This window comes from Sander vitreus, chromosome 6, assembly GCF_031162955.1.
Source record: "Sander vitreus isolate 19-12246 chromosome 6, sanVit1, whole genome shotgun sequence".
Taxonomy (NCBI): Eukaryota; Metazoa; Chordata; class Actinopteri; order Perciformes; family Percidae; genus Sander; species Sander vitreus.
In genome coordinates this window covers 24,957,622-24,973,631 of record NC_135860.1, presented here as the reverse complement: position 1 = coordinate 24,973,631, position 16,010 = coordinate 24,957,622, and the positions used below count along the sequence as shown (strand labels likewise).

Here is a 16,010-nt window from a genome sequence, read left to right as displayed (position 1 = left end):
GAGCACCGCCTAGGCCTGCCTTCTGTTACTATGGGGATGGGCGCTTCATAACTTTGCTGGATGGAAAAAGTGTGGAGGACTGGCAGGTGGCACACAGGAGCATGGCACGGCTCCCATGGCGAGGAGCTGTTTCACTCATAAATACCCACCACTAACAATACTCACCGGAAAAAACACAGCCCTTTGCTTGTACTTATATATCAACAGCTTCTTGCATTTTATCCTGCTAAAGTACAGTGGTTTGTATTTCACTTTGAAACATAAATGGAAAACCAAATACCATCTTCTGATTGATTGAAGTGCCCTCATTGCTGGCAACTGCATAGGTAAAATTGTAAGATGTTAAACACAGAGTACCTACAACTATTCTTCTAGCAATTTGAATGGTAATAAAGTAAAATAAATAAATGAATCAATGTAAATATTCATTGAAGTTAAAAGCATGGGGGAAACTGTATTTGTCATCCTCATGTCAATGTCCAACTGTCTCCATTTCAGGTTTTATCAGGTATATATGTACAGGTTGGAACAGTCCGAGGTTTACTGAGGTCAAGCTATAACACAAGAAAATCACCGAGCCAAGTTATAGTGAAGGCCTTAAAACTAAAGCATAGCCATATGGGCCATACTGTCCATGTAATAGTCAAAGAATGCTTTTAGAGGAAAATAGACTGAATCCATTACAATACAAAATGCATTATTTCAGAAAAATAGAACTTTTTAAGTTTCTGCATATTATTTTATTCTTATAAATGTTGATACAACACCGAAATGATTGAGAACTAGGTTATGTATGGTCACCATTATGCCATTTATTAATTCATTGCTGGAAACACATTAAATGCACTTAAAACACATTTCATTTTTTCATAAATATTTCATATTAAAGATAAATATGTTTCACCTTGTGCCTACACAGACAAAGCAAATGCAAAGAGTTGCAACGATCTTGCAGCTAAGAGAGAGAGTAAGGCACAAAATAGAAACCTTATTCATACAGTTTAATCATGCAATTATATTATGTCCAAAAACATGTATAAGGAAGCTATATTATGTCGGCTAAATGATCCCCAACATTAGTACAATATGCATGCTCCAAAAGACAGTTAACATGAAAAAGGCTGCAGCTGTGTGAGAGAAGAGCAGATGTAGGTACGTTTATGACATGACTGGAAATCCATCTACAATATTTGGTCTGTTTCTACGGTAAAGTGCATAATGTTTTTGTTTGTACGGGGAACCGCTGAATGCTAAAGTCTCCGAAAGAAAAAGGAAACTTGGACAATAATTTCACCAAAGATAAAATCCTTTGGTTTACTCACATCAATTATTGCCAGCTGTAAGTAACAGTCCTGCCCACTCCTCAGTGGAATCACCCAAGAGTAAAACTGAGCCACAGACGTTGATTATCCCTGTGCCTATTTACATGCAAACCTGCAGTGCAAGAAGTAACAGACAAATATATATGGTCCAGCATTTTTCTCATCTAAATTCAGCAGGTAAGCCTACCATTGTTCAACTATCTTATAGCTGGGGGAGAAGAAAACTCCTGTTCTACCTGCCTTGTATAAGCCCCCTGCAACCAGGAACTGTTGTCATAGGATATGTACTATATATTTCTCGGATTGTCTGTGCATCATTGTTGATGTCATGGTTTGGGTGGGAGGGCTGGAAGACCGGGGCAGAATGATAAAAAATAGGCACTAAGGTGAAAAAGCATTACAAGGTAGTAGAAATGGTACAAATCATATCAAGGGCAAATGTAACAAAAGGGGAAGCTAAATAGCAAACTGCATGATATAAGTATAAGGCATACATATTTTCAAATACATGTTTATACAAAAGAATATCATACAATAACATTCAGTATAAATGAACAATGAGATAATAATGAGGAAGCAAGAAAAAATACAATTCTAATCTATTAACATACTCCCTACATATTTTCCAGCCTTTTTATTCTGTTTCCTTGTAAACAAATCATTGAAATGATACAAAACTGTCTTATAAAAACTTCCACTTTGGGTTACAATGAACCATTTGCATTTAGCATGACGGCTGCTGTTGTTTGCTGTCAATATCACTGCTGTAAGGCACCGATTTGGTTGTTGCGGACTGACTGCACAAACAAATGAACCAAAGTGATGAAGCATGACACTTATTGTCCCATTAGCTTGTCCATGCATTAACATACAGATCACACTCAAAATATGAAAGATTGTCATTTTGTCAACGATAGAAGTAATTCAGTCTCTTTGAGCTGTTTGGTCCACTAAAGAACATCTGCTGTGACTTAAGGCAAGTGTAGTCGTATACTTTGCCCCTGATATCACTTCCCTTTTTTTCTAAATATAACATTCATCTGTTTATTCAAATGGAGCTTGGAACCAGTGATTGTCAATGTGAGTCTGCAGCAAGTCTGTGAGATAGGAGGAGCTGATGGTCAGGTGGGAGATCCTGGTCACAAATGTATTCTTCATCATCTGGATCTCTGGGGGGTTTAATCCTCTTTTTGTTGATGCTGCTGCTGTTTGAGTGTGTGTGTGTGTGTGTGTGTCTGTGTGTGTGTGTGTGTGTGTGTGTGTGTGTGTGTGGCTGTGTGTGTGTGTGTGTGTGTGTGTGTGTGTGTGTGTGTGTGTGTGTGTGTGTGTGTGCACGCGCTGCGAAAGACTTTTGGACGTCTATGCATGAGTGTGCACGGAAATGCTGGAGAGGTCATTCCTGATGATCTCATTAACTGTGAAAAGAAAAGAGAAGATCATTATTAACTAGTCACATTGAAATTCAGATCATTTAAACACTATTACACTTAGCTATAGAGGTGACCTATAGAAGTCACAAAGGCTAGGCTTGTGATAGGAAGGTTGTCAGTTTAAATCCCTGCCAAGGATGGATTTCAAATCAGGCAAAGTGGGAAACTGCCCCAAGGGCTCTTTGTGTCCATTGGTGTGTGCAAAATGAAAGGGTCACGCCACAGATTTTACCCATTTGCACAACAGTTGCGTAATGTCTTATGTGACTGTGAAGGGAGCTTTCTAAAGCTACCATAAGTCTGAAAACATCTCAGTTTTAGACTTGATAACAGAGAGCCTGTGTTGCAAACTAGGGCTGTGACGTTTTAAAAGAAGTGGGTGTTTGCCAAACAGGGAGGGTCTAATAAAATATGCTATCAAGTTGCATTATGGGAAATGTAGGATCCAGGGTTTTTGGGGTGTACAAGAGTAATAAAGATCAGGATATATTGTCCTCTGCTGCCCATTTATCTATATCTCTCTCTTTCTAGAAGTACCATATTAAATCACTGGATTACCTTTAATCTGTTTTTTAGGAATATGCCCTACAAAAGTACAATAAATTAAATGATAAGGGCCCTTTAGTGGGCCCTGCTTTATTACCTAAAATACTGACATGGCCTCACTACAATATCTGGTTTTAAGGCCTTTGTTGTTTCAGTTTTGTTCTTGTTGCATATTCCTAAATTAATGTCATAATTCAACCTACCACTTAGTACATCTGGGGAAAGGTAGTATTTTAGGGTAGAAAACCGTACATATTGCACAGTGGGAGTGGGATGTGTGTGTGTGTGTGTGTGTGTGTGTGTGTGTGTGTGTGTGTGTGTGTGTGTGTGGGGGGGAAAAGCTCATTTTTGCACTGTGCCCCTGTACCGGCCATGATCCCTGTCAATGCTGGGGAAAGAAGAGTGATTCGTTTGCTGATTCGAATGCCTGTGTTTGTCACAGTATAAATGTAAGTTGTGTATTATTTACAAGTTGTGTGTTAGTTTCAACATTCTGCATCCATCCAGTGACATCACATCAACAGAGAGCACTTGAAACATTGTAACTCTTGGCAGCCTGCAATAAATAATGTCACATGAGGTACTCCTTCCCTGAATACTTGGCATAGATGTGGTCAAGTTGAAAGATACTAGATAACAGTAGCTGCAATCCAAACATATCACTGTCGTTACTAGCCTTAAAAACTCGTATCTGCCCCATACACACATCTGTTTTGAAGTCTTTCCTGCACTACTTCCTGTGCCCGCGCCTTTCCCACAGTCGGGCAGACACACATCAGTCCCCAGCCTTTATCTCCTCTGTGTTTTTTGGCAAAACAGAGGGAAGTGACTGTGAAGATGGCGAGGACCCCGAGCCCTGCAGCTTAACGCAAACAAGAAGCTGCTCAGCTTGCCGTGATAAAGTGCGCTGATGCAGACAGAGAGAGAGAAAGTCTGGTGAAACCACCATCCGCAGTAAGGAGCCGAGACAGGAAGTCCACCCACTCTGAGGCCCAGAGTAGGCTACAATGTGTTATCACTAGATACTGTTTGGTGAATTGTGAAGCATCTGCACTGACCAAGACAAAAACATCAAAGAGAGAAAACAAGACAGCGTCCCTTTAATATCCTGATACCATTTCAATGCTGTGAACTATTTTCGGTACACTATTGAACGGCTATGGTGCTGATGAAAATGACAATAATGTACTTTTTCTTGTACAACAATGGTACCGATGTTAGTCAAACTGGTCCATGGGAAATGAAGTGTAGAAACACCACAGCAATATGTACACGTATTACCAAGGATGGGGACAGAAATACATAAGCAAATACATGAATAAAGTGTACACACACACACACACACACACACACACACACACACACACACACACACACACACACACACAGATAGTTTGGGACTCACCTCCCTAAACAGGAGGAACTCCCATTGGAAAATTCCCACCTGTGCCAACACCGCTGGCTGTTTTCAACTCTATTCCACTCGGGGCTCAACAGGCATTTACACGCTGAGGTTATTTTTAGCTCTGCCATTGCAGGACATAAAAGAAGTGAAAGCACATGTAATAATTAGATGATCAGACAATAATGTTGCTGCTCTTCTCGGTTGGTCGAGGAGAGGAATCAGCTCCAGGTCATTTTGAAGAAGGAAAGGGAAAACCCAAAAAGTCGGTGGCAAAAAGCCACAAACGTACCATTTATTTTTCTCAGATGAGAAAGCAGTGGCTTCCTTTCTTCTTTGCAGTCACCGTACAAAAAATAGTGACGTCTCCCCCGCCCACATATCAACTGCAGTGTTATTTTGCTGCGCTTTATCAACTAATATTTTCCATTGGCATGCCCGATGATGTTCCGTTGTGAAGAAGCGAGTGATAAAGAGAGAAGAAAAGGTAAAACTCTGGCCCCTGTGTTTTCATCTCTGTACTCTTGCAGCAAAGTGAGAATCTAAGAAACAGGATGTGGCCAACAGTTACACCACAACAACACCAAGCTGCTATTTATAGCTGTTTAATGGGGTAGCTTGTGGCATTATTTAGTTGAAACAACTTCTCGGAAACAAAAAAAAAAAATCCGAAAGAACATTTGATAAAACCTGAATGGCTGACAGATAAACAGGTAATGACTGTGAATGAATACACAATGTGCACATGCTAAATTTCAATCCAGTCAGGTAGTTTTTGGCAACAGCTCTCCAAATGCATTTACTTTAACTTAGTGAAACGATGTTATTTAGTTCAAATAATCAGAATAATAATCAGAATCATTTATTTGTCATTGTAAAACATTGTCACAATTCAATTTAAGTGCTACTCCTGGTGCCTAGAAGTATACATTCATACACACAGGCCATACCCTTCCACAAACCACACCTTGACATACACATAATGGGTATTAATCAGAATGTTTTGATTATGTGTTGACAATAAGAAAATCCTCTGACAGAAGAACCAAGATTTTTAAGTCAAACTCTCCCGCATGACAGAGCTTCGTTTTTGAGTCTGTCTCACCTTCCACAAAATGACTAGACAACCACAAACAAGCAGCATAAGGGAAGACAGTAAAACATGCTGATGAACATTTTCAACCCCTTGCATTCAGCCCTTTGCATAATATGGAAAGGCAGAGGTATAGCACAAGATCTGCTCTGTAAACTAGGCCTTGTCAAGCTAGTTGCAGTGTTAAAACAAAACAAAAACATGCCAGATGATTATATCTCACTTTCCTGGTTTCTATATGCTATCATAAAAAGTATGAATCCTATGTTATGTTACACAACAATATGTTTGTTGTACAGATATGTACATAAATGAACTCTCAGTGGCCTGGTATCCCGCTCAACAGCATTGGAAAATTATTTTGTTTTTTCTTTTTTCAGTTGCCCAGGTTAATAATGGAAAGCTTTAACTGGGAGGACACCCTCTCATGAATAAACATAAACAGTGGAAAATTGAACTCAAAATATTCCCCTGCTGTACAAAAAAAAAAGAAGAAGAAAAGAGACGTGCCCTGTTAGTCTAGTTAAACAGAGTGACATCCTTTATTAGCAGTTGTGCCAGTGCAATCAGTGAACCGCAGCCTGGACCTGTCAGGACTTATAGTTAGGGCTGGGCGGCTGGGAGATCTATTTCAGGCAGGTGTGAGAGTGGCACAAAAATATGACAATATGACAATTCAGCTCCTTTGTGAAGGCCTACCAGTGTTTCTTGGCAGTGGCTTGGAGCTAACCCCCCCCCCCCCCCCCTCCCAACGTCTCCATCGGGTGTGACTGCTGGATGAATGAATGTTGACATTGCATAAATGATTTGCTTCTACCTGTTTAGAAGGGGTGGTGCAGTACCCCCAATGCACATGCTGTCTGTGCCGAGCATACATCAACAATACAGTACATGTCAACTTTTATAAACTGCACCCATTTCAGTTATAAAGCAACTATGTACAGTCACACACAGAGGTGGGGCAACTATTTGCTCAATGTGTGACAGCTTGTCTAAGACCGACTATAGCCGTAGGCCCAGACTAAGCAGGCTCTCAGAACAAAAATAGCACAGCTTTAAAATAACACGAGGGGCTGCGTAGGTGTGGGCATGTTGGTACAGGTACCAGGGAGATGATACATAGATCTACACATAAGATCTAAGCTAGGAAGTCCAGTTGGAGGAATATATCCATTTTTTGAAGTCTTGAAGGTAGGGTAGGGAATTTCTGAAGTGGGGTTGTATGAGGTCTATAGTCAGTGTATTAACTATAATAGAGGACGGTGGGCACGCCCCCAGTTTGGAGAATGTTTGTGTTATTATGTGACTTTGGTGTTGTAAAGGGTTAGTTTGGATTCACCAAAGTCACACAAATAACACAAACTAACCGATCAAAGCGGTAGACTAGCAACTCTGGTGTTCTGTTTTTGTCAAAGGAGCTTGGTGGCTTTGCAGAAAGCACAGATAGATATAACGGCTTCAGTTCCTCGTCGGAAAGGGCTGACTGACCGCAAGGTAAAGCAGTGAAAATATTAGAAATATAACGTTGCTTATAACGTTTTTAACCACCATCTACTGTAGGTAATACACTGACTATTAGGGGTGTGCAAACAATTGATTCACATTTGAATTGCCATTCAAGCTCTACCGATTCAAAATCGATTCATAGAAATCAAAAATCGATTCATATTATTTATTTTTTTTAAATTGTATGTCTACTGCAATCACATGGGAAAAGTAACTACATTTACAGACTGAATCGTTTTTACGACTGTGGAAAGTTACCACGGTGACAATTTAGTCTCCATTGTGATGGTCCCAAGGTAAACAGTAGAACAGTTGCAGCAAAAGTTGAGCCGGGATTAACCCCCAATTTATACCGGTTGCGGAACGGCGGTGGAGTCATTAGGTTTCCATTAAAGTCAATGTGTGTATTTCCACTGACTGCAGAACAGCTGCGTTCCGACTCCGGCACAGCTCCGGCGATCCGCAGCCCTCCGGCGCAGATACGCAGAGCTTCTATTTTTGCCGGACGCCGGAGAGCTCCGCAGCAATTCAGCACACGGCAGATAGTGCAGGACAGGAAGTCGAGGACAGAAACAAAATAAAACATGGTTAATTTTCAAAATAAAATACACCATGCTTGGCGGATCATATTTCCCTGCACTACACCTTGAAAACACAGCACAGAGTTGTTTCCCCTCTACTCCTCTGGATGGAAACAAACTGTTGTTGGTTTTGTGGTTCTATTCTACCTGAATTCGCGAGATCTAGTGGGTCCTCGTGACTTCAGCTGTCAGTCATGGCCGCAGCCGTACCGCAACAAATCCGGACCTTGTGGGTATTGACGGACGGCGGAGCACGGAGCCGATATGCAGCGGAGCCGCTCCAAAGCCGTTCCGCATTCGGTGGAAATCCAGGGTAACTTTTGAGCTGAAGACCTCTGTGTCGGGACTGTGCCAACACAGTGGTCTCATTGAAATTAGTAAGGATGATTTTTGATGTGGAAAGGAACTTGTAGATAAACACCCCATTTTAACCCAAACGTTTTTCCAACTGTGAAAAATCCATCAATGGTACTAACACCAATATGAAAAAAAAATATATATATATATGTGAAAGCAATGTATAGCAATATGAGCAGCAATTATGGAACCAATCCAAACTAAAAGACATGTGATAACATAAAGTTACTTTGTGCTTTTTGTAAAAAAACAACCTGCAAACCTGAGAAAGCTAGATATGTTTTTTTATATAATAAACAAGCAGTTATGGTGCTGTAAATTTGACCTCCTTTTTATTCAGTAATCCAAGCACATGGGCGTTGTGACTTCATTGGGCTTCTCTGAGAGTTCAGTGTGAACCTGACCTGCATTGGGGATTTAGTTAGCATTGTTAGAGGAGAGCGCTGTGCATTTGGGTGCGATAACAGCCAGGCTTCCTCAGAGAACAGAGGACGCCCTTATGGTTTGGTGAGACGCAGAACCTCGCTCGGAGGTTCCTGCTGTCGTAACACGATCTCCTCGGACCAAATCAGATTACCTGACTGGCAATGACCTGGCAGAGAGAGACGTCACCTTCCCCTGGCTTCCCTCAGCTGACTATCCAAAACACAACCTCGGAACTTAAGGCTGTAATGGAGGCTTCCTGCCAACGGACTTCTGTTCTCACTCGGAGTCTCTTGATACCAAAGTAGCAGAGGGAACCTTCCTCTCACTTTCACTACATTACACATTAAATACACGGCAGCTGTGTTAGGGTCAAGGACCTTCACGCTGTAGCAAAGGGGGATTTGTTAGAACAAGGAGGTCGTTTCCTTCTATTGTGGCCCTCAAGACTCTCCGCAGCATTTGAGGAAGTAAGTCTGAGTCATAGAAGCCCCCTCGTATAAACACAGATAAACACTGGCATCAAATCTGTGCAGGCGGAGACCAAAAGAGGAGACTGGCTGCGAGACAGACGCAACGTTAAACCTCATATGAACTGCTTTCATGTGATTGCTGGGGAAGCCAAACTAAAGCTCAAACTTGCTGGAGAGAGACAATTGAATTTCCTGGTACATATTACTTTTGTTTCCCCACTATATCAAATCTTCTCTCGGGCCTCAGCAGAAACACTTAATGGACCATTTGCTGCCTCCCACGCACAGCTCAAACGGCTGGACGGAGAGAGGGGCTGAGACAGCGTCACTTATCTTGCGTTGATAACCAGCAGCGTCACAAATAGGATCGGGGTCAGAGGTCAGAACACACACATATAAATGACACGGATGAGAGGAATTAAGATGGAGAGACCAAGAGGGGATGAGCGAAATCGGGGGAGAGACGCAATCATATTTCTCCGCAGATAAACACAAATGTAAAGAGACAGAGTGTTCCACTAATGCTTCATCATGATAAAGTGCTTCATCAATTCATCAGAGCCTTGCAGGTAGACGGCTTCTAATCCATCGTAGGGATCCATTTTGGACCTAATGATGTGATGACAAGCTGGGCTGATGTGTGAAGCCCTGGGCTTTCCCATGTGGAACCACTCAGTCTCCACAGACCGACAGAAGAGATGGGGAGAAGAAGAGTGAACGAGATAGGGCTGCAGAGCCGCAGTATGTTTTTAAAACAAAGCTGAGTTTACCCTGAGAGTTGAGGTTTTACAACTGCCCTGCAGCAGCTGTTTGGTACTGTGAAAAAAACACAGCTGGGCCAGGGGCCGAGAGCCAATCATCTCCTCACACTGCTAAGGTGAACTATGACGCCATTAATTGTATGATTTAGACGTAGAGTCCAAGGGTGCCCTTGTGCATAGTAATAGAAAGCAACAAAGCAAGAAATAGTTGATATGAAAAGGAGAGGGAAGACGAAGAAGAGAGGTGGGACAAAGGAGAGCCAGAGGTACAGTGAGACAGATTTTGAACATGATTTAACAGCACAGAGAGGCCCAGAGCAGGGATGCTAGAAGACGAGTGATATGATTCGTCTTTTGGAAAGCTGAAGAGAAAAGAAGAAATAAAGTATGGAGTGTAAACAGTGAGTGCTCTGATGTCACTAAAGAGATTTCCAATCAATATGTCTGCTGCTGTTTTTAGACAGGGACTCCTGGCTCAGTTGGATAAGAGAGCTGGAGCAGCGTCGAGAAAAAGAACGATGACATACTCTCCGTGCCTCATGTGGAGAGTCAAAGTCTCTAATCTCCATCAGCGAGTCTCTAACGTGCCTGACTTTTTCAGAGCACATGCTTTATGGCTCTCAGCTGAATCTGACAAAACAAATCTCACAAAGCAAATGGCTGGAACCAGGAGCATTTAGGTGTCTTGCCTACGCCAGACTAAAATCGCTCAAAAACAGCCAAATTAACTAGCAAGGGCCAGGTATCATACATTTTTCATACCGGTACCAATACCAATACCGTGACTTCGATACTTCGTTCCTAAACGATTTTAGATACCAATTTTAGAAAAATCCAGTTTATCAAAAAGAAATTACAACATTACACATTACGACACAAATCTTTTCATTTATTTGTCTGCAGATTTATTTGTGAGATCCGAATCCTAAGCTATTAATAAATACCCGATGAGATTTACTCCTCAGGTATTGAAATTTGGTGTTGAATGATACTCGATACTATGGAGGAAATTCAGTCGGTGCCTAAAAAGTGAATTGAATACGGTACCCAGCCCTACTAGCAATGCTGTGATCCAGGCTGGAGAACAATAAAACAGCAGCATCCCAGAATTAGAAATCTAAAGACAACAACTTTTACTGAAGGTGATGTCACTGATGTGCTTATTTTGGCCACAGCGGTGCGTAACCTTTGTCTTTGATCTTGCATGGTGTGCTCTACCTCTCCCTATCTCACCTCACTCTTTCTCTCTTTGTGATCCTGCCACTTCCCTCTCCTCCTCCTCCTCCTCCTCTCATTTCCTCCCGGGCCCAGGAGGCCACGGGTGTGCTCACTCGAGTCGGTCTCCAGGGAGGATGAGGGGGAGGTGTTTACATGGTTGGAGCTGCTCTCCAGTGCCCTCATCACTGACTTCTCTGTAATCAGTGTGCCGTCAGTTCTGACTCCCTTGCAAACAATAACAACATACAAAAATATATATTGTAACTGTCCAGAAACAATGAACCTAATTTTCTTTTGTTTGAGCTAATGATATGTTTTTCTTTTCTTGTTCTTTTAATTATCATGTGACGCTTACATATATTGGGAGTAGTATTGAGAATACCAAGTTGGGAACCACTGATCTAGTACACTAAGTGCACTTGCACATGAACATGTAGGGTGTACCTTTTCAACGGAAAAAGGAAAGGATACCACAGTACCACCCACACAGTTTGATTGACATGCGATGTCAACAAGTGCCTTGCAGATGCTCAAACGCTGAGCAGCAAAACGGTGGTTTCAGTTCTTTGTATTCCACAGTTCAGTTTGATTGCATTGTGTTGTATTTAATTCGCTGCAGTGGAGGAATAGCACAACAGAACTCCACAATCAAAGTGTTTCTCAAAAGCAAACATAAAAGTACAAAGCTAAAGAGCTTCTGACATATAGTGTGTATGGATGCCTCAAGAGTGTGAGAAAATCAAAAGTTGTTTCACACAACTAGTGAAGCATAACTGCAAAAAGCAAACACCAAAGCCTGAAAATACACCAAACTGAGTGAAATACACACATCTTTGTGATTGAGATATGAAAGGAGACAGATTAAAACTCTTTGTATGGCTCATTACCATTGGGTTTATGGAGAAAAAAAAATAACTCAGCCATCTGATAAACTCCCTGTGATTGATTCAGAATTAGAAAGGTATGCTCCCGTGGATGGCTCAAGATTTCACTGGTTTTGAAAATGGCACACGGTGAACAAAAATATGAGCATATTGAAACGATTATACTTCAGTGGGTTCCAGCTGTCTGAGTGAGAATTTGGCTGCGCACCTGCATATACTACGATTTATAACTGCATTTGCACTGTGCTTCTTTAAATCACCTGTTGCCTGTCAGTCATTATGTGTGATTTCAGAATTGTTTTTTTCTTTTATTAAATGCAGAGGATCTGTGTTCTCTGTGTCCAAAAAGGTTACCTCAGTGCAAACTTTTATTGTTCACTATCCATCACAGATAGAAGGCTGAGAGAGGCTCCTTCCTGTTTTCTAATGTGCATGTCTGCTTGTGAGTGTGTATCTGCACACCGTGGACTTTGGTTAACCTGTCTGTTTTGCCATTCCAGCATTAAGCTCTGCTTGCTATCATCTGCTAGCAAGAGTTTTGCTCTGTAAGTGCCAAGACTGCTCAGTTGTTCACACGGTTGGTCAGTTGTTTCAAACCAAACTGGTTGTACGGACCCGTGCATGGTTCTTCGACTCTTCCTTTCTTCTTTTTTTTCCCGAGAAAAAAGAAGAGCTACAGCACACTGAACACTGCAGTGCAGTCCTCTTGCTCAAACTGGCAATCCTAGTCTCTTATGGGATGTTTTACAGCTTTGGAAAGCATGCTCCAATGAAAGTAACATTTCCACTGATCCGATTCTTGACAAGCTGGACAGAGGGTTTTTAAAGTCACAGACACTAAAGGTAACTAATCTTAAAAAGCTCCTGCTGCGCACAAGGACATGGCCTCTCTCTTTTTTAACATCCCCGCTGAGCTCTAGTACTGAAGCAGAGTGTGATCTGATTAACACTCTGTCTGCTGACCCTGAGAGCTGCCTTGCAACTTTAAATCCTCAACGCCATCGGGGATTCAAAGAAACAGAGGAGGAGGTCGCCTCAGGGCACATCGTGGGCCTATTCAGGGAGACCAGTCTGGAGGCAGGGCAGAGGCCATCTCGGCAAAAGTTTCACTTATCTCCTTTCTATCGACTTCCCTTTGATTTTTCATAGACAGGCACACTTTCATCCAACTGGAAACTGTATCATTTTCAAGAAACTCAGGCTGTGTCAGAGTCAGAGATGAATATTATATAATATAATATAACAGAAGGTGAGACAGACACATTTGCTGTCACCTGTAAATCATGTTCATCAATCATCAATCGTGCTGTTTCGAATCATACCAATTTAACAGTTGCTGGCACTTTGGGAGTCAACCCGCCACTTTACCTAACACTAATACCTTAACAGAAACAAGAGTCTGCTATTTTGCTCTATGAAGCAGTAAATCTAACTGATTTAATTAAAATGTACATTACATTTTAATTCACACAGTAATTCGAGGCCAACCTTTCCAACTCAAGCTCTCGGCAGATTTGACGTGAAGAAATGTCTTGTCTTCAGGTACTAGAAGGTCCGATGGATTTAAGGAGTAAGTTGTCCATTTCAGCATATTAAAACAACAGTACCACTTTCTTATAAGGCACCCTTAATAAAGTGTTTATGAGTTGTAATTAATGGCCCTGATAAAGTTAGTCTTGCATTGTCAGACCTTCCTCCACACATGCATTTTTGGATAGGAGAAAAAAAACGCTCTGGGTTGTTTGCAGTTCTTTAAACCAATCACAATCGTCTTGGGCGGCGCTAAGCTCCAGACACAGCGATGGTGGCTCTGCAAATTGGTCTCGGGAAGGAACTTGTTTTGGTGGAAGCCCGCAAAAGAAAACGCCACATATATTAAGTGAAGTTAACTATTCACACAATACAGTAACCTGAGCTATATAAATTAGCTGGATACATGTTTAAACGTAAGTTACTCTTACCAGTGTATCTCTGTGTGTACTTTGTCCACAGCAATCGCTGCCAATGGGTCTTGAAACGTCCCAGTTAGAGAGTAAATGCTGTAAACGTATTCTTTTTAAATCTTTACAATCATTCCCTGAAAGAACCAAGCAGGCCTGACTTGTTGCACAAACCAAATGTTCTTCCAAACTTGCCATTTTCAGCGTGTAGCTTGCTAGCTCAAAGTTTGTTGTTGTTTCCCGAAGCGAAGGGATTTTGAGAATGCAACACACAGACAGCGGAAGGTGATTATCATTCATGATCATGTCAGGCAATTATCCTGGAAATGTACTTCCGTTGATCCAGACTATATTGAAGGTGATTAAATAACTTACAAATGCTTTTTTGATCACTTATAAGCTATTAATAAATACCAAACACCCTGAAAGCTGTTGTTATTAATGGCATATAACTTTAAAACATTAGTGAATGATTTATAAAGAATAAATAATACCATATAAACACTTTATAAAGGGGGCCTTATTAGAAAGTCATACCAACACTCTTAGATGGGAACAATGTAACCATTTATATTTAGCATTAATCAGTGTATTAATACTTAATACATGGTTGATAGCACACTATAATGTAGCTGCAAGTAGATATTAGGGCATTTTAAGAGTTTATTTATGTACTTACACAACTACAACTATGAAGCATTTGTAACTAGTGGTGCAGTAACCAGTGACATTTAATGAATGATGGCTAACACAGTATAGCATAGTTGTAACCATGTGAAAGTGTACATGATTACACCCATTCTTACAATGTGTTATAACATTGTAAGAATGGGATCATTCCCAGGCAGAATAAATGTGTCCATAAGTCATAAAGACGTGTTAAGCTTGAAGATGAAATACTCCTAACAAAAGGTCCTATTGCTAGATTTCTACTGGGGCTTTTAGCTGCATCTCATGGCCTTCATCAAGGGATGCCATTTTCTCAAAAGTTATAATGCATAAACATTTGAAAGCTGGGATATTTCAATGCTATAAAACGCAGCACAGCGGTTAGTTAAAAGCCCCTTGGCCTTTCTTGAGCTAAAGACCTTAATGGTGAGGTTTGCATAGCGCCGCTGTAGCCTTTCATTAGCTAATCTCTCAATGCTTCATGCTATAAAAAAAAGGCTTACTGAGCGTGAAAGGATTTCCCTGTTTGTTAGCACGTTGTTTTCAGAGGAACTGAGCTCAGCTGAGTACAATCAGGAGAGTCGGGGGACCCGCTGAGCCTTATAACTGCCATGGGTCATATGTCAACAGTAGGACACTTACAGTTCAGTTGTTATGATCATTCCCTTCCCTGAAATAAACCCATTCACCCACTGCTTGGTAAGTCTCTGCACTGCAAGCAGCCACTGATGGGAGAGGAAGAAAATGTGATCTTTAACTTTGGCGATGTTTATCTTTCTGTGACTTTTAGTCTTTTGGTTTGAACAGCTTTAGCTGTGAAAGGAGCATGTGGTCTGTCTGTCTGTGTGTGTGTGTGTGTGTGTGTGTGTGTGTGTGTGTGTGTGTGTGTGTGTGCGTGTGAGGAACAGGGGCAGTGGGAAAAGCTGCCAGGGAAAATCACCAAGATCGCATGCTTCTTTGCTACTTTCTTCCACCTCAGATTTTCCCCTCTTTCTGTTAGCCTGTCTGTGTGTCTGTGTCTCTTTTATTCCTATGGCTGATCGGATTCTTCTCATGCTCACTGAATATTCCTGGATGTGAGGACATGATGAGAATCTCCTGACCCCAAGATCTCAAAACACTAAAATAAATCTCATGGCTTGAGGCTGTCTCTCCATTTTAGGGCCATACGCTATGACAGAACAGATCTCACACACAAAAAAAAGAACACATTCTTCAAGTGTTTGTCTCGGAGAAAAAGAGTTAGATTGAGATTATAATCATTTTAGACAAATTCATTATTTTGAACTGACGCATTTTACGTCTGTGTTTAGAATGATTTGTCAATGGACTGTAACACTAAAACAGGGGACATGTGTATTTGGTTTATAGTCTTGTGGCAGATTCTACTGAGACGCTCACTCTT

At 41.3% G+C, this 16,010-nt stretch overlaps 1 protein-coding gene across 2 annotated transcripts in view; it reads right to left on the bottom strand.

The window, feature by feature from the left end:
* Nucleotides 1-797: 797 nt before the first annotated feature.
* LOC144519992 (nuclear factor of activated T-cells, cytoplasmic 1-like) overlaps nucleotides 798-16,010 on the bottom strand; it is a 68,775-nt gene continuing 53,562 nt past the window's right edge. For both annotated transcript variants that reach the window (XM_078253554.1, XM_078253555.1), the window contains exon 10: nucleotides 798-2,737. In XM_078253554.1, the coding sequence (XP_078109680.1) occupies nucleotides 2,682-2,737 (56 nt within the window). In that variant the 3' untranslated portion in view covers nucleotides 798-2,681. The remainder of the gene's footprint in view (nucleotides 2,738-16,010) is intronic.